General features: G+C 38.7%; 1 protein-coding gene across 2 annotated transcripts in view; it reads right to left on the bottom strand.

The window, feature by feature from the left end:
* LOC134535111 (tyrosine-protein phosphatase non-receptor type 9) overlaps nucleotides 1-25658 on the bottom strand; it is a 106772-nt gene that overhangs the window by 42850 nt on the left and 38264 nt on the right. For both annotated transcript variants that reach the window (XM_063374045.1, XM_063374035.1), the window contains exons 5-8: nucleotides 8277-8411; nucleotides 5360-5587; nucleotides 4066-4228; nucleotides 1103-1301 (exon numbers count right to left, since the gene is read on the bottom strand). In XM_063374045.1, coding sequence (XP_063230115.1) covers nucleotides 1103-1301; nucleotides 4066-4228; nucleotides 5360-5587; nucleotides 8277-8411 — 725 coding nt within the window. The remainder of the gene's footprint in view (nucleotides 1-1102; nucleotides 1302-4065; nucleotides 4229-5359; nucleotides 5588-8276; nucleotides 8412-25658) is intronic.

The raw sequence follows: 25658 nt of genomic DNA on the forward strand, positions 1-25658 counted from the left end.
TATGTATATCACGAGGACATGGCCAAGAAAGGTGCCAATGAAGCATGTTCATTTTTATTGGACTACATAACTCACTGTGTGTCTAAAGATATAACAGGCCTATACTTGTACTCTGATGGCTGTGTTGGCCAAAACAAAAATCATTCAATGATCCGCATGTTTTTAGGACTGGTGCAAAATAAAATGTTACAAAATATTGTACATTGTTATCCTGTAAGAGGAAATTCATTTCTTCCCTGCGATAGGGATTTTGGGTTATTCAAAAAGAACATTAAGAAATGTGATAGAATCTACACTCCAAAAGAATATGTTAGTCTGTTAGTACACAGCAAGTCAAACGTCACAGTAAAGATGGTGGAGACTGAAGACATTTTGGACTTAAATACATGGTGGCCTCGTTTCTTGAAGATAAACTGTGTGGCTGTAGAATGTGTGGGAAGAGATACTCCTCGTGATTGTAAAGTGAATTTTACTCCTTCCTCTTTAAAGAAGTTCAGATATTCAGCAGCAAGGCCAGGAGTAGTTGAGGCATGTCCTTTTATTGGTGGACTTGTTACATACACCTTTCCTTTGGCTCAGCCCAGCATTAATAATCATTGCCCATTAATCGTCTAAACCTGCAGAACATCCAGAAAGTTATAAAATACGTCGTGGGTGACACGGAAATGCTATCATTTTATGAAGACATTTTATCATCGCCAACAACTGTAGAAGTGGAGGACGAATAAATGTAATAATTTCCAAAAATGGTTGTACAACATTATTGAATTTAATAACAATCAATGACTGTCTTATATTTAAATATCCGTGTTTTTTTTTATATGCAATCATTTACATAATATTTTCAGCATTCACTGTTAAAAGGAACTAACTCCAAAGACTTTAGGCTTTATATATTAGAAACTAAGTGTAATCTGAGACATGACATCAGTTTAATACCTTTGTTAATGATAGAAATTGACATATAAAATTTTTTAACATCATAACAGTAGAACATTTTGTTTAAAACAGTTTTAATTAATATCCCACAATTGTGATTTGTGGACTAAGTGCGTTTTTACAATGACCGATTCAATTAAATAAAAAAATCAACAAGTCTCACCGGGCATGGTTAAATGAGCCGTCTGGGACACGAGCACGGATCTCCGCATATTCCTGAACGAGACCAGCGCGACCACGTGCCCTCACAGACTCCACGAACTGCTCCAACGAGCACCCTTGACTGATGTCGCAGTGCAGGCTGTCGTCATCGGAGAAGCCACTACTCGCTGACGAAGCAGGTGGGGCGGGCGAACAGGCACCTTAGCACAGTAACAACACAGAGAATTCACAAATAAGCAAGTCACAATGGTGTGTAAAAGGATATGACAACTTAAGGTCCTGTCTCACATGCCATGATTATTTTTATATTTTCTCATCACTGCTATCTTTTCAGGGCTATTTCTGATATTTCACCTCAACACCTCCCTTTGATTTTCATTGTCATAATATTTTAAACTTAAACAGATCTTCACAAAAGTGTTATACAATAGGTGTAAAACGTTGCACAAGTGTTAGTACATAATTATTATCACTTGGGTGACTTTTTACCCATTATAATAAATTTAGTGAGTATCTGTTGAAAATATAAGTGACAAAACAACAAATCGAAGGGAAGTATCGAGTTGAAATTTCAGAAATAGCCCTTAAATATTAGCAATGACAAGAAGATGGAAAAATGATAATGGTAGGTGGGACCCAGCCCTAAGCCTGTTTCAACTCATGGAAAAATTCCTACATGCTTTGATAAAAGTTTCTAAGTAATATGCTATGCAATCCTGCATAAAATTAGGTCTGAAATAATATGTTGAAATTTAAATACAATAATTAATAAAGCTAAAAAAGTTTTCATTTGGTTTAAAATTTGTAACTAATATTTTATTTTTCAAACAAATAATGTATATTAAATGTAATTACCACAGAAAATCACAGAACAAAAATTAAAAAACTGTTCCTTTGACATTTTTTTTGGATATCGTTTGTTATATTAAGCAGTAAACGAACAAGAAATAAATATAGTAGAAGATAGAAGACAAAGGAAGATCACCTACAATGAAGAATAGGAGGTGCTAAAAAAGAATTATGACATGCAAAGCTCCAGGAATAACATTAGTGGAAGAAATCAGTACAAACATTTGGAACAAACACTACTGAAACAGTTTCTGCATGAATTAACCACTCATCCAATATTCAGAGTAAGAACTAGTTATAATACTTGTTTTCAGTCTCCCAAAATTGCCACATACTGATTACTTACAACTAGAGCATCATAATAAACAAATTCAAATGAATGCATACTAAAAGTGGTTCACTCCAGTAACAAGAAATGAATGAATAAATGATTGATCTAGGGCTAAATATCTCACCAACATCTTGGATACTTGAGTGATGAGCTGAGAGAAGAGCATTGAAGGAACGAATGGGCATGGAAAACGGGAGTATCATTAAAAAAAATCAACTTGCTTATTATAAAGCTTGCCATTTTCTCACTTGAAAACAATCTAGTTTGACATACACTAAAAATAAACCCAAAACACTTTGTTAGAAGGTGAGTGATCTGACCACTCAATCATTGTAGTACAGCTATTAATTAACTAAAGAAATGATTTTGTATTAAGTTTTAGCATGTTATTTAAATTCTGAACTAATGTTCTATGCAGCATCTAGGTATGATATATGTAACTATGTACTCTATGGTCTGTAATTTGTTTACAGTCTTAAAGTTTCCATTCACTTGAAACAATTATTTTTTATTTTTCCAAGATGATTTTTAATATTTTAATGATTTATTTGTTCATTTGGAATTATTTGATGATTTTTGGCAGTTGTTTTAAATCACTTTGTATTAATAAATTGCCTATGCACAACCAGTGCTTGCAACCTGAATTTGTCACGTCATAAATTTTTTGTAGGAATTAAACCTTCCGTCGCACTAAGTAGGGTGTAAGTATGCCTTCTTATCCCAGAAATGGCTAGTTTTGCATCTGAATGGCATCGCGATTTGCTTGGCATTTAAAATCTACTTTAATTATTTTTTCATCTCAGCCATTTTATAGTTCTGTTTACTACAATGCAATCTGGAATTTTTTGGGGAGAACAAGTTCGATGAGTGAAAGTTTTGATAAAAACAATTATTAGTGATTTTATCTATAAGGGAAACTTTGTGTGTACAAGTATCCAACGACTCCATTTTCAACAAGAGTGACCCAGACACTGATCATTTATCGCTAACTTCTAAATACTGGTAAAAATCCCCCCTGTTTATTTTTAACTACCATAAATATGAACTATATTGGAGTGCTTTAGTTAAAAGTTGTGAATTTCCAACTACATTAAAAAACACGAAAATCACACATAAGAAAATTTCCTGAATAGTAAATTTAAAGCTTAAGTCATAAATATTAAATGTTCCTATTGTAAAAATCTTGCCGCACTGAGTTAGCTGCAGCATTTTTTTACACACTTTACTTTCTGTGGAAGGAAAAACTATTCCTCAAAGAACTTGTCACTTTCAAAAGTATTTTCGCAGTGCATAGAGATGAAACCAACAGTGGCTCTCAACAAACTTGTTATAGCTTAGTTATTATGTGACGTGTTGTCAATACGAAGTACCGACATCACTGTCCTTGCAGGTATACGTCGAGTGCTGTTCCGCAAGATTCTCATCATCTGTGCAAGAGACTGACATTTTATTACCATCTGCCTGCAGTATTGCCCAATTCTGCTGACGTTTAAGGTGCCACGTGCATTTACAAATGGCACTCCGGCAGACACAATTTTTTTTTAAATTTATTACATATTGGGTAGTAATTTGACATGGATCATGTTTGAATGCACTAGTAATGAAATGTTGCGCTGAAACTTGCGCACCCGCGCACCCGCGCACCCACACACACCCGCACCCACACCCACACACAGTGCCACATGATTAGGTAACCTTGACACCATGCATCAGCATGGCCGTTCTCTGTGAGGCAGTTTGATTGGCAAAGAAGCCATTCTCACTGCACAGACCACCGTGGCTACCTGAGCTGTGCTGCCAGGCGTCCCCGTTGTCCGTGTCCCTGGACGACGTTATCTCCAGGTCGTCGTCCTCCTCCTCCTCGGCCACGAAGGCTGGGGAGTGGCGGGCTCGCCCGTCCGCTGCCTTGCGCGTCTCGTCCTCCGCATTGCTGCTCATGAGCTCCTCCTGCAACATCACGCACAGCATCTCAAAAACATCACTCCTTCTCATAGACAATACACGTTATTTATTAGCTATGGGTACTAACAAAAAAAATTCACTAAAAAACTATGCAGTGATAAAATTATATGAAGTGGAGTATATAGTTTGTACGGTAATGGATTACAAACGTAGGTGTTGATATGTCAATCACACAAGAAATTTTTTTTTTTTAAGTTCTTATCACAGAGAGATGATTTCAGAACTACATTCTAACAAAATCTCAACACTAAACACAAACCATACATCGAAAAAATATAATTAAATAACCTTGATTGAAATGGTATACAATTTTTTTATATTTAATGTTTCATTATTAAGGGGAATGAAAAAGAACAATGTGTGTAACTATATTCAATATTATTGCTATGTCTATCTATACGAAAAACAAATAGGTACATAAGGATAGAAAGCACTAAGAAAAGTCATAATTATTTGTTTATATGACAGACTTTGTAACAAATCAATCTTATTAAAGAAAATTTTCTTTCGTTACTTACTTCCTTTTATTCGGGGTTTTTCAAAAATTTTATTTTATCCTTTCTCAAATACAAAGTTTAAATCCGTAGTGGATTTTTTCACAATTTTTTATTTTGCTTTTTATTGTAAGGATATCTCAGGATTTTTTTAAAGAACATCATCAATGTGAATTCATTAGCATAAACTTTACCATTCACTATTTCCATAAAAAAATTTCCTGAAGCGATGAAAAATATTTTAACAAACCAATAACCAAGTACGTATATTGTGTAAAGCAGATTTTATATTTTCAATTTTTTTTAGTTGTAAAACTCACATGACAGAAATAATTTTTGATGCTGACTAAAATGTATGCTTTAACCACAACCCTGATTTACTAAAGTAATGTGCATGCTTATTAGAGGCAAAACATTTTTCATTTCCATGGTTTGATAAATTTTTTTAAGGTTTTGGATGTTTAAAACCAAAAATATTAAACAAAAATTATTTATATTCCAAGTTTATCCTACTCTACTTGCACGTATTAAACTAGCACTAACAATTTACAAATAATTTTCACTAGTCCACACTACTAAAATGAGAACTTGAAACAGATTCTAATGACAGACTTGTCAGTACCTTATCGCAAGTTTTTTCATCTGAATGCACAGAGCCCCCATTCGTCAAAGCAGACTTGTGGTCTATGATGGTGGCGGGGAGCGGGTGGGTGGAGCTGGTGACATCGCACAGGTCCCCGTAGCGATTGGTCATCGACTTGACGCAGTGGAGCAACCATGCCGCGTGATCGATGTCCAGGGTGCCGCCCAGGTGTGTTGGCAGGGAGCTTCGAGGGATGTGAACAGTTAGCTGCGCAGGGAATAGTTGACAATCAGAGCCGAGCTCTTTTCCTGGCATCAATCTGGTGGGAAATGTCTCGGTCACTGTAATCTAAAGCCTTGGACAAATAAAGGAGAGATAAATATTATTTAATAAAATATAATACAGCAGAACGCTGTGTTGGCATCCACCTCTCCATAACACCTGGATCATTACAGAGGAACGACTAAACAAAAAATAATTCAGTCGAAGAGCCTTTCTCAGTAATCAAAAAGATAGCTAAAACGTACAAATAAACTCTTTAGAACATAAAAACACATTTCTGTGAGAATTACAACAGCGTTATTGGATTAGTGTGCTCAATCATATGCATAAAATGAGCACGTGTTTTGTCGGACTGTAAACAATAGAGCACTGTGTCACTGCACGACATGATAGAGTTAACAAGTGACATATGTTTCAAACATGTTTTGGTCAATATGAAGAACTTTCTGTAGGTACATTGTCTTGTACTGATTTTTCCTGAATCTTCCAGAGTAAGCCCAGATTTTCGTTATCATGGACTTCCCCCGGTTTCAACTGTTCTGACTGAATGAGGTTCAACTATACTGACGAGTTGTACGTCTTTTCGATAAAAAGGTCACTAGAGATGGACAGTTACAATATAGTCAAAGAAATTAGGGAAGAAATAGGCCATAAACTACATCAAGGAACCATCCCAGTATTTGCCTAAAATAATTTTGATGATTTATGGTAAACAGGAGCACATGCAGAATTTCGTTTTGAGGGGGATGGAGGGGGGGATAGAACCACTTTGCCCACCGTTGCTTTCAAATTCTTTACTTCTATTAGTGGGGATGATACATTTGTATTGATTTTTTATGATTTTTATTGATTTTCAACATTTTTTTTACTCAGGGGGGGATATATCTTCCATCTCTCCCCTGTGTATGCCCCATATGGTAAACATTAATTAATCAGGATGGATAGACCTGGGTCCTAACAAATGCAAGTACAACATTTTACTGTTGCATCATCTCTCCTGATGGTTCTACAGTATTAGTTTTCAATGCCTCAACACTAAAGGTCAATGCAAATTTGAAGATGGTGCATGGACAGTTGTACCCTGTCAATAGAAAGAAATTTGAAAATAACTACTAAGTCACCCACCTAATATGCAGTATTGTTATGGCTTTTTGTGAGTAAAGTTTTTTGAGATAGAAATATAATTAATTTACATGACAAAAGTTTTAGGGAAGTTCTAGCAAGAACAGGTTCTGTTTAAATAAACACAAAGTCAAGATGAATGAGAAGCCACTTTCTGATTGGTTCCAAGCAGAAAAATAAAAGTAAGCCAATGACTGAATATTACATCACTGTTCTAAAAGTTCCTTTATAGTTGTTTAAAATTAAAATTAAAATAAAATTTAAAAAAGTTAATGAATAAATATTGCAAGTAAAGTTTAGAATGTTTAAATATTAGAACACAAAACAGGAGGGATGTAAAATCATATTTCCTTTGTTAGCTTATCCCTAAACTGAAACTGTACAAGATTGCAAAACCTGCAGAAAATTTTTTCAGTACTGAATGTTGGTTATGTTAGTTAATAATATGTGGAAATCATTTATTAATACATGGTTGCCAAACAGAATATCTTTGGTATGCAATATAATTATTTAATTTCAATTTTAAAAAATAATAATTTTAATGGGTCCCCATGATTACAAATAAAAAAAATCTTCGAGAGAGACTGAAACATAGTGGTCAAGAATTTTGAAGATTTGAGTTTGCCATAGCAAATAAAAAAATATTATTCTTTTTCTTCAGAGGGGAACTATGTAGCTGAAACAAAGCTGCAAAAATGGCTCAAGATTTGGTTTGGATGTTTATACTGTCAAAATTTTGATAATCACATAACAGAGCCCAAAACAAAAATAAATGTTATATTCAGTTTTTGAGCTTGCGGGGAACACTTTAGATGTTTAAAAAATTCAAAGAACAATGTAGCTGAGTTCTTCATAATCTTAGCCAGCATTCTAGTCATATAAAATTCTGTTATCAAAAAGTAAATTTGTCTGGGTTTACATTTGCCCCAAATTTATCCTTTAACGGGATTATTTTCTCCCCCAATTAAATATGAATAAAAGTTCCCATAAAAAAACTTATTAATGGAAAATGTTGCCAAAGGTTAGAAATAAAACAATTTTTGTTAGAAAAGAATAATTTTGTCACTCATCTATTAGCTTTTCCAGCTATCACAAAAATCACAAATAAATTTATAATTTTCATATTTTCAAGTTTTCAAATTCATTTTTTCAAGTTCTTAATTTTAATATTTGATTTTCACTTTTACAAAGAAATTCATTATATCGAGGGTATTATTAAATTATGAGGGAAAAACAGAAAATGAAAATAGTTTTCTTATTACAAACATTTTAAAATACTACATACATGGAAATTTCTGTAAGTACTGCAGCATACATGTACAAAGCATTTAACAGTGTTTGAGGTAACCCGGTCTTTTATTGAAGATTGTCTTTATGCCGAGGTCATTTTAATTCCAGAAGTAGTCCTATACATGTTCAGCGGATATCATTTTTCGAGTCATTATACCATTTCAAAATTTTCTATGAATTCTAGTAATATGATAAACATATCAGAATCAAAGAGGACGATTAAAAATGTTATTCCTTGATTTTAACTCTTATGAATTCTTACCTGTGGAATGCTGACTGTGAATACTCTGTCACGCAACTTCTCTCTAACAAATAACCGTAAGATTTTAAAAGGAGCTTTAAACCAGAGTGGGGCAGTGACGATTAGCACTTTTTTCAGCTTTGCTGGATAGCCACCCTAAAACAAAGCAAAACAAAAATTTGAAACATTACTTATTCACTGAATGTAGGAGATAACTTACTGAACTAAATATATATACAGTCTAGATGCAGGTTATGGAAATTTCCTGATTTTGTTAAAAATCAAAAAAATGCTCTTAGAACACGGAGAAGCAGAAACTGAATCGACTAAAAGGCAGGATTTGTGTGTGATCAAACCAGCACAAGTGCTGTGGAAGTTAATGGTAACTTGTCACTGAGCCATCCTTCATTCCCAGGGACCAAACTAGGCTTTCCTGCACCCAAGGAACAAATTCTTTAGCTTCACTCCCCCCATCTCACAGCAATAAATGTGTACTATGCATAATTTTATTGCATGCATTTACAATACATATATGTAAAATATTAAGTTAAATTGTATCCAATCTTGTATAGTTATTAATCGTGAGTAAAATCAGTATATTAGTTGATATTGTATAGTTATTTTTGATTCACCTTTTATTTCACACTTTTTGAATTATTCAAAAAAAAAGTTTGTCAAACTATTTTGCACCCCCTCTAAACTGAAGCCCGGGGTAGGCTGCCCCCTACCTTCCCCAAGATCCGCCTCTGTTAACTCCCCATGTATAACCTTCATCTCAAAATTAACTGACTGAAGTACATACTCCATAAAATACAAACTCAGATATGAGGATGATGCTGGTGGGAGGTGGAACAGTGGAAATGGAATGGATTGAGCTCTCATCGAGAACATCTCATTAACATCGAGGGATCATTCGAGACAATGAAAGGTGCTGAGATGCTGATGGAGCATTAGTGAGGGTAACAGGAGTGCTAAAGGCCCTGGCACACTGTCAAATATTTGTCTACAATTATATCTGAAAATAGAGTTTGCGGGGTGGCATTGGACTGAAAATGGCTCCTAATTTCTTCCATCAAATATATTTGGACAGATAACCTCCAATATGTCTTAAATCATGTCACACTATCAAAGTTTATTTTTGGTATGAGCTATCCAAAATTTTCAAATTTTTTCTCTCAATTTTGAAAATAACGGATTACAGTATTGGATGGATATTTTTAACTTATTAAGTTTGTGAATTTTAAAATTTTTTGAAAATGAATAAATTTAAATCACAATAATCTTCATTACATAATAAAATAAATTTTACAAAATGTTTTCAAGTTAGAATCATAACTTATATTTTTACGCATAAAATGTTTTCACATATGACATTCATATTGTTACGATTTTCCTGCGGGGGGTTCGTAAAGGATAGCCCAATTAATAGATTTTATTTCACTCACAGTTTTATTTATTACTACTACTTGTCACTTACAAATAATCTTCTAAATTGGCAGATAATTAATTACACGTAAAGAAATGTCAATTCCCCAGTCACTCGTTTCACACACCTCGCTGGGCCGCACTTCCGGCGCAACTCTCGTCGCAGCACCCCTCGTGGGTCTCCGCCGCGGGACTCCGTCGCCGCACTCCGCCGCCGCCGTCACACCCTTCGCCGAGATCCCACTCGACGACTCGCTCGCCACTTCACTCGGGACTCCGCCGCGCCCGCGACTCTATCGCCCGGAAACTCCCGACTCCACTGAACTCACTCACTCCCTGCCCTGGAACCTTCGTCCAAGGACTTCGCCACTATATCGCCCGGAAACTCCGCCGCGGGAGGACTCCCACTCAGTCTCTGACTGACTGACTGACTGACTGCCCTGGAACCTTCGTCCAAGGACTTCGCCACTCTGCCGCACCCGCGGCACTATCGCCCGGAAACTCCGCCGCGGGAGAACTCCCCACTGAACTCCTTACTCAGACTCACTCGAAGGTTGGCCCAACCTTCTTTTATAGCCCTTGGGTTCCCGTCCAGAACAATCGGGCATGTCTCCGAGATATCGCGCGACCTTCGCCGTCGAAATGTCCAGAAACGCGTCGTGAGTCCTCGAAGGACGCGGTGGCTGCTCTAAGAACGCCGATAAAGGCGTCTGAGTCCTTTTATTCCGCAGTGCGGCCTCTTTTAAGTAACCCGATCTGAGGCAGGTGCAGGCTGCGACGGTCAGGATGTAGCGAGATAGTATGACACGAGATACCAGGGAGAGGATGCAGGTGGAAGGGGGCGCAGACAGGCCGAACGAGCGCGGCGACGCCAGCACTGCAGCCAAGCGCGATCGTAACAATATTAACATTACTTAAGTTATTTAACTTTTTTAACCTGTTTAATCCGCCATGTTCTTTTCACCATTTTAAAGAATTGTTGTGACAGAAACTGATGTAATTTCAGTTTAGGCTAGGCACAATTCTAATTGGCCGATTGTATCCAACATACTTTGAACTTATCCTATATGCAAAATATTTTATAGAAATCAAGTCATACAACTTGTCAAACTAACATGCCTGTGCTAGTGACGTTTTCAGTGATGTCATAACCCTCCAACTTTATATGACACAACATACTGGAAGGTGTTGGAAGCGAAAATTTGACAGTGTGACAGGACCTTAAGAGAAAACCCATAGGTACATGGCAATGTATGTGATGTTTCCTGATTGTGAAAAAACCAAGTTGGACACCGTCAGGAATCAAAATAATATAACTTTTGGAGGGGGGGGGGGGGAGGACTGATCTGACCACTCAACCACAGTGAACTAATCAGGAGGCTAAGAAAAACCCTACATCATGGAAGAGTTCCTACCATTTACAGCAAAGACATCATTATCAAATATAATAGTTGAAAGTCTTATTACATGGCTTCAACCATAATGTCAAATGGCTAAGGCTCGTTCTCAAATGACACGGATCACGGAAACTGACTTCACGGAACGGAAACTGTACACCAGCACGCAAGCATGCGGATTAGCTCTGCAAAGCTCAGCTATTCCATTTACGTTACTCCTTCCCCCTAATGTGAGTCGAGTATTTGACCGCGGTGGTTGCCATGTTTGCAGACGTTTTTAATACGTTAAAAATTGTCTTATGCACAACAATGTCCTGTATCTTAACTTTACCTGGTGATTTATTGTTATTATATATGTTAAGTCCTAACAGTGTTAGGTATGGTATCTAACAATTATTTCAGTTAAAAATAATTTTTCGTAACCGTGAAGTTCAATCTCATTGGTTGCCTATTGTTACGTTTCCGTGATCCGTTCCCGTGTTTGTGTTTCCACAGTCATTAACGGGAGACAGTCACAGATTGAGACTAGAAGCGGGTTAGCGGAGGACCGAGCGCACGTCCTTGGAAGCGCTGTGTCGCGAGACGATTCCGGAGAGTGGCGCAACCCACGCGAAACACGCGACGTAAACCCGCCATCAACACACCGCTTCGCTGCGGCGCGGTTAGCGTCTTTCCGGGAAGGCGTCTTGCCAAACGTCCTGTGTGGAAACGCCGCCCCGCGCGGGCGCTCACGTGTAGCCCCGCACGCTATGTCATGTCCTCTGTGGTCGCCGTCCCAGGCAATCTCAGCACCTTCCGCTCCTCTAACGAAATGATGGGAGCCCAGATCACGAATCACGGATTATGGGGAAGGACTCGGCCATTGCCGTTAGTTGGAGTGATAACGGGAAACACAGGACCCCGAATTCATGATTATCAGACCGGAAGAATGAGACTCCGGTGTCTTACGCACGGTTTATAAATCACGCAACAAACGCAAGAATGCAAGCCGCAAAAAGTTCAACAACGTTTACAAATACCCGTTTATAAGCTATTAAATAGCATAGACTAGCTTTCAGCTTTTCGCGTTTCGACCTGATTTTTTATCTTCTATATTTGAAGTGAAGTGTTCCGAAAACTTTTAAAGACGCAGACACTATGCGCATAGTAGGCCTACAAGATATGATTATATACTTCACGTTTTCACTTATTAAACTTTCGCACATTGAAATAAAATAAATATGAACTATCAAAAGAAGCCTAGGGGAAGATATTTTTTTTCTACTGTTTTACAATCTCAAGTAGTGCTGAGTCATTTGTGTAGTTTATAAACCTGGCATTACTATCTCACCACACGCTCAGTAGATTTTTTTAACGAATTTTTTTTAACCAAAATAATTATAAAATCATCTAAGAACTTATACATAGTGAAAGACAGTATTTACTATTTTAAGTTAAGTTAAAGTTAATTATTAATTATTGTGAGAACCAATCGACGCACTCTACGTTACCGTATCATCGAACGAGTCTCGATCTATGAAGTCAATAAATACGATCGCGTACACGGCACATGTATTGTATTCGAGGAAATCACTGTTAATGTGCGCACGTCTAATTCACGAGACTGCCCTGCTGTTCACGCGATATTTGTTGCTTCACTGACGGCCGTACCCAAGGAAAATCCATTCATTTGAACGTGCTATTCAGTTCGATCCAAAATCACGTTCTTCTGGCTACGTTTGATAATACGTTTGGGACGTTTATTCTACGGCATCAAATTTAAGTCCCTTCAATGAAAGTAAACAAAAACATTTGAAACATTCTTTACCATTATGTCTTCTTTGTTTTACGTTGGGATTTAGAGAACGTGCCGTACGGATCGCATTACTTCGTGGGACTGACACGACCGAAGGTGGGTAAATAGCATTCAGTAAAGCAGTTTAAGCACGCAGGCGATTTTTTCGACGCCCGCGTATTACGTGGAAAGAAGAGAGGAAGCGCTAAGTATATTCGCAGTGCTGCATGTAACTATGTGACCTGAACGTTCAGGGCACTTGGGTCGGTCAAGGGCCCCGTCTAACTGGACACATACGATGTGTAGAGCTTCAGGAAAAACAACGCGATGTGAAAACTGGTCGACGTATCTGATTGGGGTATTTTTACGAAAAGCATTTAAGAATTCGCTGAAGGCCGATAAGTACTTTTGTTTCCGGGTTTAAGTTTTTAAACTGTGTTTTTAGAAGAGTGTACATGGCTACAAGGCCTTGTTTCAGAGTAATTTTTAGGAATAAAACAACAGGTACAGATTCTTGCAAGCACCTGAAGGGACTTGCATTACACTTTTAACTTCATTTCCACGCCATATAATGTTAGTCACCGCTCAAATTTAATAGTTGTCCTATGAACGACGAGAAGAATGCGCGTCAGTCCACAGCCTTGCGCCTAGAGGCGATACCGCGCTAGAAACACCAGCGAGCGTCGCGCTTATCACCCCGCCTCACTGAACTCAAGTACACTGACTAGGTGGGCCCCTTAAGGTGGCCGCATGGCCATGCAGATCTCTGGGTGGTAACGCGTCATTTGCGCTGATTATGAATAAAATATAATAGCGATAAAGTTTCGTTGCATAGTTTCGTTTTAACATGTATTTTCTGGACAGTACAAAAGGTTAAAATAGGTAATTTCACACGCGTTTTTAGGTCTGAATTTTTTTTTACACAGTATTGTTAGTGGTATAGGGTAATATTCCACCTAAAATGATAGGGTTCCCACTTAAAATGCCATAGAGGCGCGCTATCGACGCAAAATCTGCACGCCAGTTCGGTACCTGGAGCGTAGAGGCGAAGAGTCGTATGATGCGCGAGCCAGTGTCGCCCTTAGCGCCCCCGCGCATCCAGGCGGGCCCCTTTAGAAGTAGTAACTTGAAAATTCAATGTCCGAATGTATTGAAAAGGCTTGTTCATACTTTTAAACAGATGCGAAATGTCTTTTGAGTGTTGGCAACATAACTAGTCTGAAGATGCTTTCTGTAAGTGAGAAATGAAATAACGAATACGTTAGGTGGTCCTCTGCAAATTGAAATGGATTCAAAATCCTGTGTAGCGCTGTTCCGCGGCAGACGAACCCGCCTCGCGCTATAGAGCTGCTCGGGACTACATACCTGTGGCGCTTGAAAACAAAGACGAGCAAGCCAATTCTAAGTTGCGCACCAACTAGTTAGCTGACGATCCAACCGATCTTTGGCAACGGATAATACTTGAACGCAGTTGACATTCGTGATCAGAGACTAGAACAGCGTCCAGTTGCTTTTCTCCCACCTGCTCGCTAAACCATCGCGTATTTTTTAACAGCATATTCATGGAATGGCAGTATATTTGACAGCATCAAATCCTAAGATACAGCAGTTATTTTTAACGGCGGTGAGAATAATGATTAACAACAAATGCCATTACTACAGACGGGTACAGTCACGGCGATGAAAATGGCGCACCCCGCTAGGTGATTATGAACAGACTACACCGATGCCAAGAGAAAATAGGCGATGTGGCGTTAAACATATGTCATGTAACTGAAAACTAGGCTAACAATATCAGTAAAATTAACTAAGTTAAATTAAATGTAGAGTATAGTGTTTCACAGTTGTTTCAAAACCGCTTTATTTATTTATGCTCCGGGATATAAAACACGTTAAGTGATACAATGTAAAATATATGCATTTGCATTGCTATTTGCATAAATTTAAAAAATACTAACGTGTCTACCTCCTTAAAATACATCTTGTCTATATAGGCTAATAATGGTAAAAGATTAGGTAACAATTTTATAAAGCAAATTTTAGCACATATACAATATAAGCAATAGTTACTACTAAATTGAGTATCAGTTCAATTAAACAATAGTTATATTTCTCTATTTTCTATTGCATTAAAGAATGCCTTCAGACGACGTGACAGGAACAAAGATGAAACTGGATTCTGAGCCATGACACCATTTGAAAACTGAAACCGTGCTAATTAATTAATCAATCCCGTAGATGGTCCGGCGCCAACTATCGCACCAATCCTAGAAACAGTTAAACAGTGCCAAAATCTCTCTCTCAACGAAGGCCAAAGCCATTACAAAATAACCATGTCACTATTTTCATGAACTAAAACCGGATGTTTTTATTCTTCCCTTCCCAAATTCCACGTACTGCTGAAATATGTCAAGCAAATTCATCGCCCTTTACTGTTAAAGTTGGCTTACTAAATAAGAAAATAAATTATCTAAGATGGTTTGTAGGACATTTTAGAAATGTAGTTAGGTAGAACCTATATTGCTATATGCAGAAACGTATTTTATTACGTCAATGTAGAAACAAACAAGCATAAACGGCGTAGCCAGATGGAATCAATTTTAACACTAAACTAATAAAAAGACAGATAAGCAGATGGCTGTAGTACATTTTTAATTTGATTTATAAGCATTCATGAACAGGCTATTCTAAAAAAATATTATTAAAAATACGACTGAGTAAATATACGCTTCTCAGCACTACACAAACGAGTTTTCACTTTCGTAACGTGTAAGACGCGAGGTCGGTTTAAGATCATGCACATATTGCACTTGCTTTCGTTTATAATAACTGCGGTGAAAGAATAGCACTTGGTATATTGAATTGAATATTAAGGTATTAATTATGTCCGTCACGAAAGTTGTTGTAGTTATTTGAATTAACGACAGCGAAAAGTACAGCGCGCACCTGCAACGATATCCTAACTCACTAGCAGGGGTGGATACAGACTTTTTTTGAGGAGGGGGGCAGGCAGACCATTTCCAATAGTATATAATATTATAAACTTGTCATTGACTTGACTATGGATTTGTAATATAACGTTTTTAATAGGCTACTAGTTGCTCAAAAGCGTATCAGTGCAGTAGGTACATCAGATCATCCTTGCGTACTGACACCGAAGTCAGGGATGTTGCGAGAGGAGGGGATGGATGGGGGGGGGGGGTCAATGCCCCTGTAGACATTACCCCCACCCTCTTTTTATTCTGGATACGGCCCAGTTCGCTAGTTACACCGCATATTTCAGCTGATACTACGAGTGACGGTAAGTGAAAATAGGTATTTCTCCAACTGTTGGTGGCCACATGGTCGACCCGCAGAAAGGCAGCGAGGCCGCAAGGCAGAGCAGCGTGTTGACGAAAACAGACCCCGAACAGCTGCGTGCGACGTTGACGCGGTTCCAAGTACGCCTCGCCCGGTGACTAAGCCCCGATATAAGCCGTGCGGATTGCGTCAGCGGGCTGGCTGGCCCGCCGGCTCGTGCCCCTGTCGCGCAGTCCGTGGCCCTCGGCGGCAGCGCCAGACAGCGCCACTGTCTGTCAACAGTGCTTGTAAACAACACGGGCGCCACTACCCACTGCTATCCAGAACTGTCCAAGTTACTTCACTTCCGCTACTCCCCACGCGCTCCACACGAGACACGCCATTTTTAAAGGCGAACCCCTAACATTTATGGGAACACACAGGCATTATCGCAACCATCACCATCAATGATGTTCATTTAAAAAAAAAAAAATTAACATTTTTAAATTATTAAAATATGTAATTACTGGGGCATAATGGCATATCCTGGGGTGAGGCCCCCTCCCCCCCCCCCTTTTTTTCAAGACTGCAGCTTACACTGGAAAATAAAAGGAATTTTCTTTGTAAAAAAAAACTCAGAAAAAAACATTACTTTCTGAAAAAGCTTCTGCATTCGCTTCTGGTAAGGCATTTATATTTACTACACGTATGTCTAAGATATCTAATGGCATTGCGAAATAAAGAAAACGACGGCAAAGAACGAAAAAGTACTGATCGTTACTTGGTCACAGGGGCGTAGCCAGGGGGGGGTTTTAGGGGTTCGAACCCCCCCCTTAGCTCCAAATCTTTAATTAATTTCTTATTCATCACTCAAACAAATTTCATATTAAAATTAATAAATTAATAAAATTTTTACCATTACAATATTTAAATTTAAGTACCGAAAACTGCTAAAATAGCACTATTATACACCTTAAAATCCAAATTTTCCCGGGGGAGGACCCCCGGACCCCCCGCTTTAATACGGGGGGGGGGGGCATGCTTCTTAACACCCCCCATACGCAAATCCTGGCTACGCCACTGCTTGGTCATGCCAATATTTTGCAAACAAGCTGTCTAACTCGACGAGTGATTGCAAGTCGGACACGGCAAGACGTCGGCCCGAGCTTGCATTACCTGAGAACTGGTTGTTCAGAACACGAGGACGCGGGAAACCGCAACACCGAGCTACTGTCGGGTTACTGCCGGGCCAGTCTCGCGAGATGCCTACCTGCCAGGCGCCCAGTTATTTCACTTTCTCGTCACTACTATTAATTAACATATTTTCCTGTCCATTCATTCCGGTAGCTGTCTTGCGTTTGTTGTTGGGTCATATATTTCATAGCCAGATATTAACTAAAAGTTTCTTTGCTGATCACAGTTAACACTTACATGACTTTTTAACGTTTCTTTGATAAATTTTCATTGAGAAAATTTGAGACATAACAGAAAGTACACGGTCCGGATAAATTTTACAGGAAAAGCTCTCAAATAAAAATGATGACGCAAAAATTGACACAACCAACAAGGCACGTCGCAAACGCGAATGCAAAATTATGAAAGGTGACCGGTCTTCAAACAACCGCCAGACACTCTTACGAAACTTCTCAGCGACCTTAAGAGTCGGCATAAAATAACATACTTATGCACAGTTAACACGAACGGTAGCGAGAACTCACTTAACTACTGAATTCACTATAGAACTCGGTTGCATGAAAAAATGCGTAGGTGCAAATGGCCAAATCTGCTAGAAGACTAACTCCCTCTCTAATTTTATTCAAATATTTCTCATTCATGTAATTGAGACACATCTCTGATAGATGGAGGTGAAAAAAAAAGTGTCAATGCTATATGCACACATGCACTACTTTAAAAAATATTAATCATACCTTACTTTCATAAATTAAAATTTAATTTGAGTGTTATGAAAGAAATAAGAATGATAAATACATTTTGTAAGAAAAACTGTGGTCACTACACTTTTCACAAACCTTTTACAATTTAACTGAATGATTTTATGTATATGTGTGTATTATTTAAAAGTTTTACTTTAAGTTTTACCACCTCTTATACTATGATATTACTACATGCACATAAAGACAAAATATCTGTAAAAACTTGCAACATAGAGGAACCACTATAGTTTATGTGTAAAGCAGGCTGTATCGGTAATTGTTTGCGCGCAACCTCGCATGCGATTCGTTCCGGGCGATGGGTGACAGATTTGAATTCCAACATTGTCTTGTAATAAGATCTTTAAGAGATTGTGACGCAAAATTATCGAGGAACCAAATAATAAAACTAACAACCAAGATCAAGAGGCGTATCAGCTCAACTAAACACAAAGTAGAAAGAGAGTACACACACACTTGGGAAACAACGCAACTGCTGCGGACCATACTCGCTTGTATAAAAATTATGATCGAGCAGCTAACACTGTTTGAACTTCCGGTGTTTGGCGAACAATCGACGCACGTGTGGGTTTGTGTCCGATGAATTCTCTACTTCACGGCTTGGTTGTAACAGTAGTAATGAGCTCTAGAAAGGTCACACAACCTGCTCTTAAACACTCGTGGTGTCGTCTCTATTGCAAACCCTTCGAAAAGTTCTATCACAATCAATCGACACCACGTACATAAATATAGAATTAATACAAGTAATACACAGTGTGTACTATAGCAGTCAACATTTTTTCAACTTTGTCATAACAAAACTATGTAAATATGATTAGTAGGTACTCATCCAGACATATACATAAATAATGGGATAACAAACTTGAGGCTAACATTTATTTACTTGTGTTTAACCTATTTACCCATTAACACATTTAAATAGTTGGATACCAAAAATATGTGGATAATCTTTATGTAGAATGGAAATTTTAATTTATTTGAAGGAATTTCTTTTATGGCAAAACGCAAGACCACTGTGAACTATTTTATGAAAAGTTCCCTCAAACAGTTCAACGTTTGCATTAACGGTAATGTCAAAATTATTGCCAAAACTTGTTAATTCATCTTTCTGGTTTTAATATATAAATATTACTGTTAAATCTGTTCAACCATACACAATACAGTATTACAACTTATTTTTTAAAGATCTACTGACACACTACTCTCAGTTGTCCCACCTTAACCTCAAGCTGCAGTGTTGACAGCATCGAGACAACTATCTCTACGATATAATGTCGTACTCCTCGTGTTTGTTTCGACGGTATGGAAAAAAAAATTGTTGGGTTTTAATTTACAGCGAAATATTGTGGGCTACCTCTATTTCTTATAAATAATATAATACAAAAATATAATACAAAAATATTGTTTGAGGCTATGAACAACTGATAGAGAGGTAAGGAATAGGATTTTAGATCACAAAGGGGCACCGAACCACTTGGATACCGACTAGGTGCTCACGAATTCACGTCACGCCGAAGGCTGGGATCAAAGCCGTGACCCTCTTCACCTGAGCATCACGCATCGGCGATATATATCACCCTGGACTCTGCAGTTAATTAGTTTCAATAGTAAAAAAATAAACATAGCTTATTCAGTGACAAGCTGTAAAAAAAATTGAATTTATAAATGCGGTGAATTTTCTCATTTCTGTGGAACACACCGAGGTGATAACAACATGATGTAAAAAAAAGACAACTTACCCTAACTAATTAGACCAAAATCCAATTTTTCACAATCCAAAATAATTCTATAGAAAAATTATATTCTGTTCGGAAATAATTTAGTTGGACAGCTTAGTAAAACCAATATACACTCCTACTCAAAAGATACCTGAGCTGTGTAGTACAGTTAAATTGTAAAAAAAATATACTATATGATTCACAACATAAACGAAATAAATTTTACATATTTGAAATATTATTACATTAAACAAAATAATCTTTAAAATAAACATTCATGCGAAAATAGGGAATGCGAATAGCATATCTGAGCTCTACACACATTTTGAAAGCATTACTCCTTCCACCGTTCTCTGGCAAGTGTCAACAGCTGACAGGAAAAACAAACAGCATGTCTTCCCTGAACCACAACAGCTGAGGCGGAAGGATACAAAGACAATTCTGCTACCTCTTTAAAGAGCGATCGAAACGCGGCCATCATGAGCGAGACACATGCTTCATCACCGTGGTTGCAAAAGTAATCATATAATGTATGTTTCTCTTTTAGCTTAGCAACCTTAGCTTCGAAGCCGTTTGTAAACGCGCTTACACGTAAATAAGTAGAGGCGCTACATTCATGTGCCTGGCCCACACACACATGCAATGTACGTAGGTAAAGCGATGCGATGCGGGTCACATGTGGATTACTGGATGTCTGCTCTGTTGAAATAGGGAAAATCGATACATCGGACACGCCAGACGCCATCCTCGAGAACAGACGAAACGAACATATCACGTTAGAAGATCACGACGCCATTTACACAACTGTAACAACCACAATATTGATTAAAAGAAAATCTTTAGCTACGAAAAACCACCTAGATATCACCATTAGTAGGTAACAACAGAACATAAACAATCCGGACTCCGTGACGAATAAGTTACAACAGCAAAAACTAATAATTCTGAGTATATGTACTTGATACATTATATCTGTAACACGTGTGTAAATCAAGTAAGTACACAATATCACCACTGTCAAAAGGATTTAGTCTCGAGGTTTTCAACGCGCGATTTGAGGATAAAATGGCTACGCAAATTTTTTACGTCGCGAACATATGATTCTAGATTCTACACACCGGCATCGCCAGCCAAAGCTGTAAAACAAAACTACATTACTCTCCGGATTTATAAACAATTTTTCGCACGAATGAACAGCCAATAGCCTTGAATTAGATATTATCCACGATGACATAATCCGCCAGCTGAGCTGACTTTCACTGATAAGTGAAACAATGTGTATTTATTTTACCTGTTTGAAGTTCAAAGCTTGTGATAACAGACGTCTAAATGGCCCGGAACACAAGTGACTAGGGTCCGAGGTGTAAACAACGCGATATTTACGCGACGCCAGGCAAAAACACGGCGATCAATACCGGCGGAGGCAGCGTGCTCGGCGAGAACGAGGCATCCTCGAGAGGCGGTCAGGCCCCTAGGACAGACGGGGCGAGCCACTGGACTCACCTCCTGGCCCCGGCGAGCTCGCGGCGACCTGGCCCTGTCAGCAGCATCCCCGAGGACTGCGTGCGCTCGTCAACGTCACACGCGCGCCAGACGCGGCGGCGGAGGGCGCAGGCGCGTCCATCCCCTCCCCCCTTCCCCGCCCCACACGCGCGCCGCGCCGCCATTTCTGCCCGCGGCGTCGCGGCGCACCTGATCCACACACCAGCTGCCTGCCTCGCGCGGCTTCACTCGCAGGGGGCAGGGTCGCCCATGTGTAAGGCAGTAGTGACAACGAATGTGCCTGTTATTTTAGAGCTCTCAGAAATCATTAACGAAACCCAGTAGGAATAACGTATCGGTTAATCCGAAGGGGAAGAGGTAGGAGGAGATAGTCTGTCTGCTGGTTTGTCCACAAAGAGGGTTACCTAACAGCTCGTGAACTGATTCAAGTATTTATACATACGAAATATTAATGAGTAAATGTGTGTACGCCGAGTAAAGATACACACATTTGCCTCAAGACTGTGGTACCATGCTGGGTATTGGATACCTGAAACGCATTGAGCCCGTGGTTCGATTTTGCTCTTCTGGGGACTTTTCCACACAGGAAAAACAGCAGTTGAAAGCTTCAAAAACATTTCATATACTTTCGTGTACATATGTTTTTTTTTTTTATAGATTTTTCTACACGCGTCAAGGATTGTTTTAGGAGTATTTCGTCGTCTCTAAGCGCAATGCAGTTTTGTATTGGAAAGTGTGGTAGTTTCTTGGATATCCAATTGGAAGATCTAAATAGATAGCAGAGTGAAAACGCCAGTTTTGTAATATGCAAAATCAGCATAAAGGAACACAATATTCCGTAACTGCTGTTCCCGTGGTCGTTGGGATAGGAAGCGTGCTGGCTGAGGGGGCGCGCACACAATCTTATTAAAGGCACTTACGACTAACAGTTTCAGTCATGTCAGGGTGACAGTTCCCTTCCGCCCATGCCAGTTGACTCGACCAATCGCCGTTCGAACGCTATCAAAAATCACATACACGCAATACAATTAAAAAGTGACCAATCCAAGTGGACAACACTTGCAAAAGGCATGCCAGTAGTATAAAAAAGGGGCGCCGGGCACAGGCTTCAGGCTGAGGTGCGAGGTGCCGAGCCACATCTCTGAATGTGACGTCACGGCGGCCTACTTGGATGAGCTTAACGGGACACAGCGTATCGGGACAAGTAGAACCGTGACCTTGACCTTTGAACTTGACCTCGGCGGCCATTTTGATTCCACCATATTGGATCCGCCATTTTAAATGACGTCACCCTTGCAATTTCCGTTACGGACGCCATATTTAACTTTTTTTATTTATTATCCCATTTTAATGAAATTGTTTTTAAAAATTATAAAAAAATTAAATAATAAAATTTTAATAAAATATTAATAAAAATCATACATTATCGACACGGAGCATGGAGTCCTCGGTTCTAACCCGGTGAGGGCAAAAAAAATAAAAATGGCGACCGATCCTTCCCCCACGGTGGCTGCAAGCAGACTGACTCCCACCACTTTTTGTCAAAGCATATATAACATCATCTAGTATGACGTCATGACCGCCATCTTGAAATTTGGACGTCATCTTGAAATTCTTTATTAATATCCGATTTTAATGAAAAAAATTCCAAAATTCATCAAAAAATTAACGTATTTGAATTCTGTTTGATTATATCGATGTACGTCCTTGGTTCGATTCCTGGCGAGAGTAAACAGTCGATCCTTCCTCCATGAAAGCTACCTAGACTGATCTACCGCCAACAATACCAAGGTATATATCGTCAACTGGTATGACGTCATGTCCGACATGTTGTCTTCATCCGCTGGAGACCACCATCTTGTTTTCGTCTGCTACAGTGTGTCGATACCATTTTAGTATAATTATCTGGACACTATACTTTTGTCCTCAACTGTTGACCTTGAATTTTGACCACGACCTTGAACTTCGACCTTGACCTTGCAATTCGACTTTGACCTTGCAATTCGACCTTGACCTTGCAATTCTACCTTGACCTTGAAATTTGACCTTGACCTTGAAATTTGACCTTGACCTTGAAATTCGACCTTGACCTTGAAATATGACCTTGACCTTGAAATTCGACCTTGACCTTGAAATTTGACCTTGATCTTGAAATTTGACCTTGACCTTGAAATTTGACTTTATCCTTGTCGACCATCATGGATCCGACATTTTATGTTCAGTACATGCTACCAGAAGCTACCACCTGCTGGAGTACGCCATCTTGTGTGTGTACTTGTATTATAGAGTACATTTCCATCTGGATAATTTTATTCTAACCCGCTACAGTTCAGTAATCATTTATTACGGAGGTGCCCCCCGCCATCTTGAAATTCGGCCGCCATCTTGAAATCATGTAATAATGTAGCTAGAAAAGCGGGAAAAAATCCAAAATTCATTAAATAAATCACTCATTAATTTACATATTGATTCGATCGATTCCTGTCCTCGGTTCGATACCCGATCGATACAATAATGTTTCATTTCATGTAAAAAATAATAATTTCAATAAACCATGTTCAACATTCGTAAAGAGACTTTAAATCCTCTACTACCATCATCCTATCAGACATCAAGACCACCATCTTGAAATCATGTAATAATGTAGCTAGAAAAGCGGGAAAAAATCCAAAATTCATTAAATAAATTTGTAATCCATATAATGACTAAGGTCCTTGGTTCGATCCCTGGCCGATACAAAACAACTTTAATTTAAAAAAATACTAAAAAAGTGTTAGGTTTGAGAAAATAAAAACACCGCAAGTTCTTTTAAAAAAACTTTTATTACATAAATTCAATACACTACTACAAGTACAAAAAAATACACAGACAAATTACCAAAGCCTTTTGGATTCCTCGATTCAAACAGTATTTTATTGTACGGACTAAGCCTTTTACATGACTTTAAATGTCTATCCGATCCGTTCATCACCGCAGCCAGAGACGGACTGAAGTTCATATCACTTATATAGTCTCATCAGTCGGTACAACACATGAGTCAAATCAATAACCATGTTCATTATACGTCTCGGAGCATTTTTTTATAATGACGATGTAAGCTATCGAGACGTGAAATTAGTTTATTGCACTTATTGCACTGAAAGTGTATCCTTTGAAAATTATTAGAACAACCGCTTCTTTCATGTCTGCGAGCATTTCAGGCGATAGTAAATGATACGCCACAGTATTTGCACTGATGTGAGGTACACTCTTCATTAATTGAAGTATTCAATGCTGATGAAACTTCAGCTGATGGTGGAACAGCACATATCGAAGTCTCCTCCAGTGTTGTCGTCGTCGTCGTCGTTGCCAACGGGATCTGCTCCACCATTGTCGTCGCTGACGTCATGGTTCCCGTAGTCGATGGTACATCCTCCATCGAGTTCGACGTTAAAGTCGGTAAAGATGCCATCGAAGTCTCAAGAACAGGTAATTACGCGACTTATGCACCAGATGAAATAATCTAGGCGATCCTCATACCGTCGACGTCAGTAACAAACTGAGCGACCTGCTGTCTAGGACTCGCTTATATACATGCACCATATGGAATAATACGCAAGTCAAATCAAGAACCATTTACAATAATACTAGAGTGAAATCTACAAATTAAAAAAGAGGATCATTTGATCGAAAAAAAAATTCGATCTCTCCAATATACGCCAGGCTCCAAGACCTACAATTAACGTCATCAGATCCATCTACATTTTGCTCCTATGCTACAATTGACCATTAGCTTCAAGTGCTCCAACAGCTCCATCAGCTCCAACACATAATGTATGCAATGTACGCACAATACATGCAATTTACGTGCAATAAAAGTAATGATCACACAGTATTCACAGGAAACTAAACGGACGCACAGTACACACAGGAAACTAAACGGACACACAGTACACACAGGAAACTAAACGGACACACAGTACACACAGGAAACTGAACGTACACACAGTACACACAGGAAACTGAACGTACACACAGGAAACTGAACGTACACACAGTACACACAGGAAACGGAACGTACACACAGTACACACAGGAAACGGAACGTACACACAGTACACACAGGAAACGGAACGTACACACAGTACACACAGGAAACGGAACGTACACACAGTACACACAGAAAACGGAACTACACACAGTACACACAGGAAACGGAACGTACACACAGTACACACAGGAAACGTAATGATCACACATACAGTAGCGGAAACACACACACAGGTTTAGTTGGAAATCAGAATACAAGAAATAAAAACATTAAATTTATACTTTCAATATTTTATTACTTCTCAACATTACACAAATACAAGTAA

Source organism: Bacillus rossius, chromosome 1 (genome assembly GCF_032445375.1).
Source record: "Bacillus rossius redtenbacheri isolate Brsri chromosome 1, Brsri_v3, whole genome shotgun sequence".
Lineage (NCBI taxonomy): Eukaryota > Metazoa > Arthropoda > Insecta > Phasmatodea > Bacillidae > Bacillus > Bacillus rossius.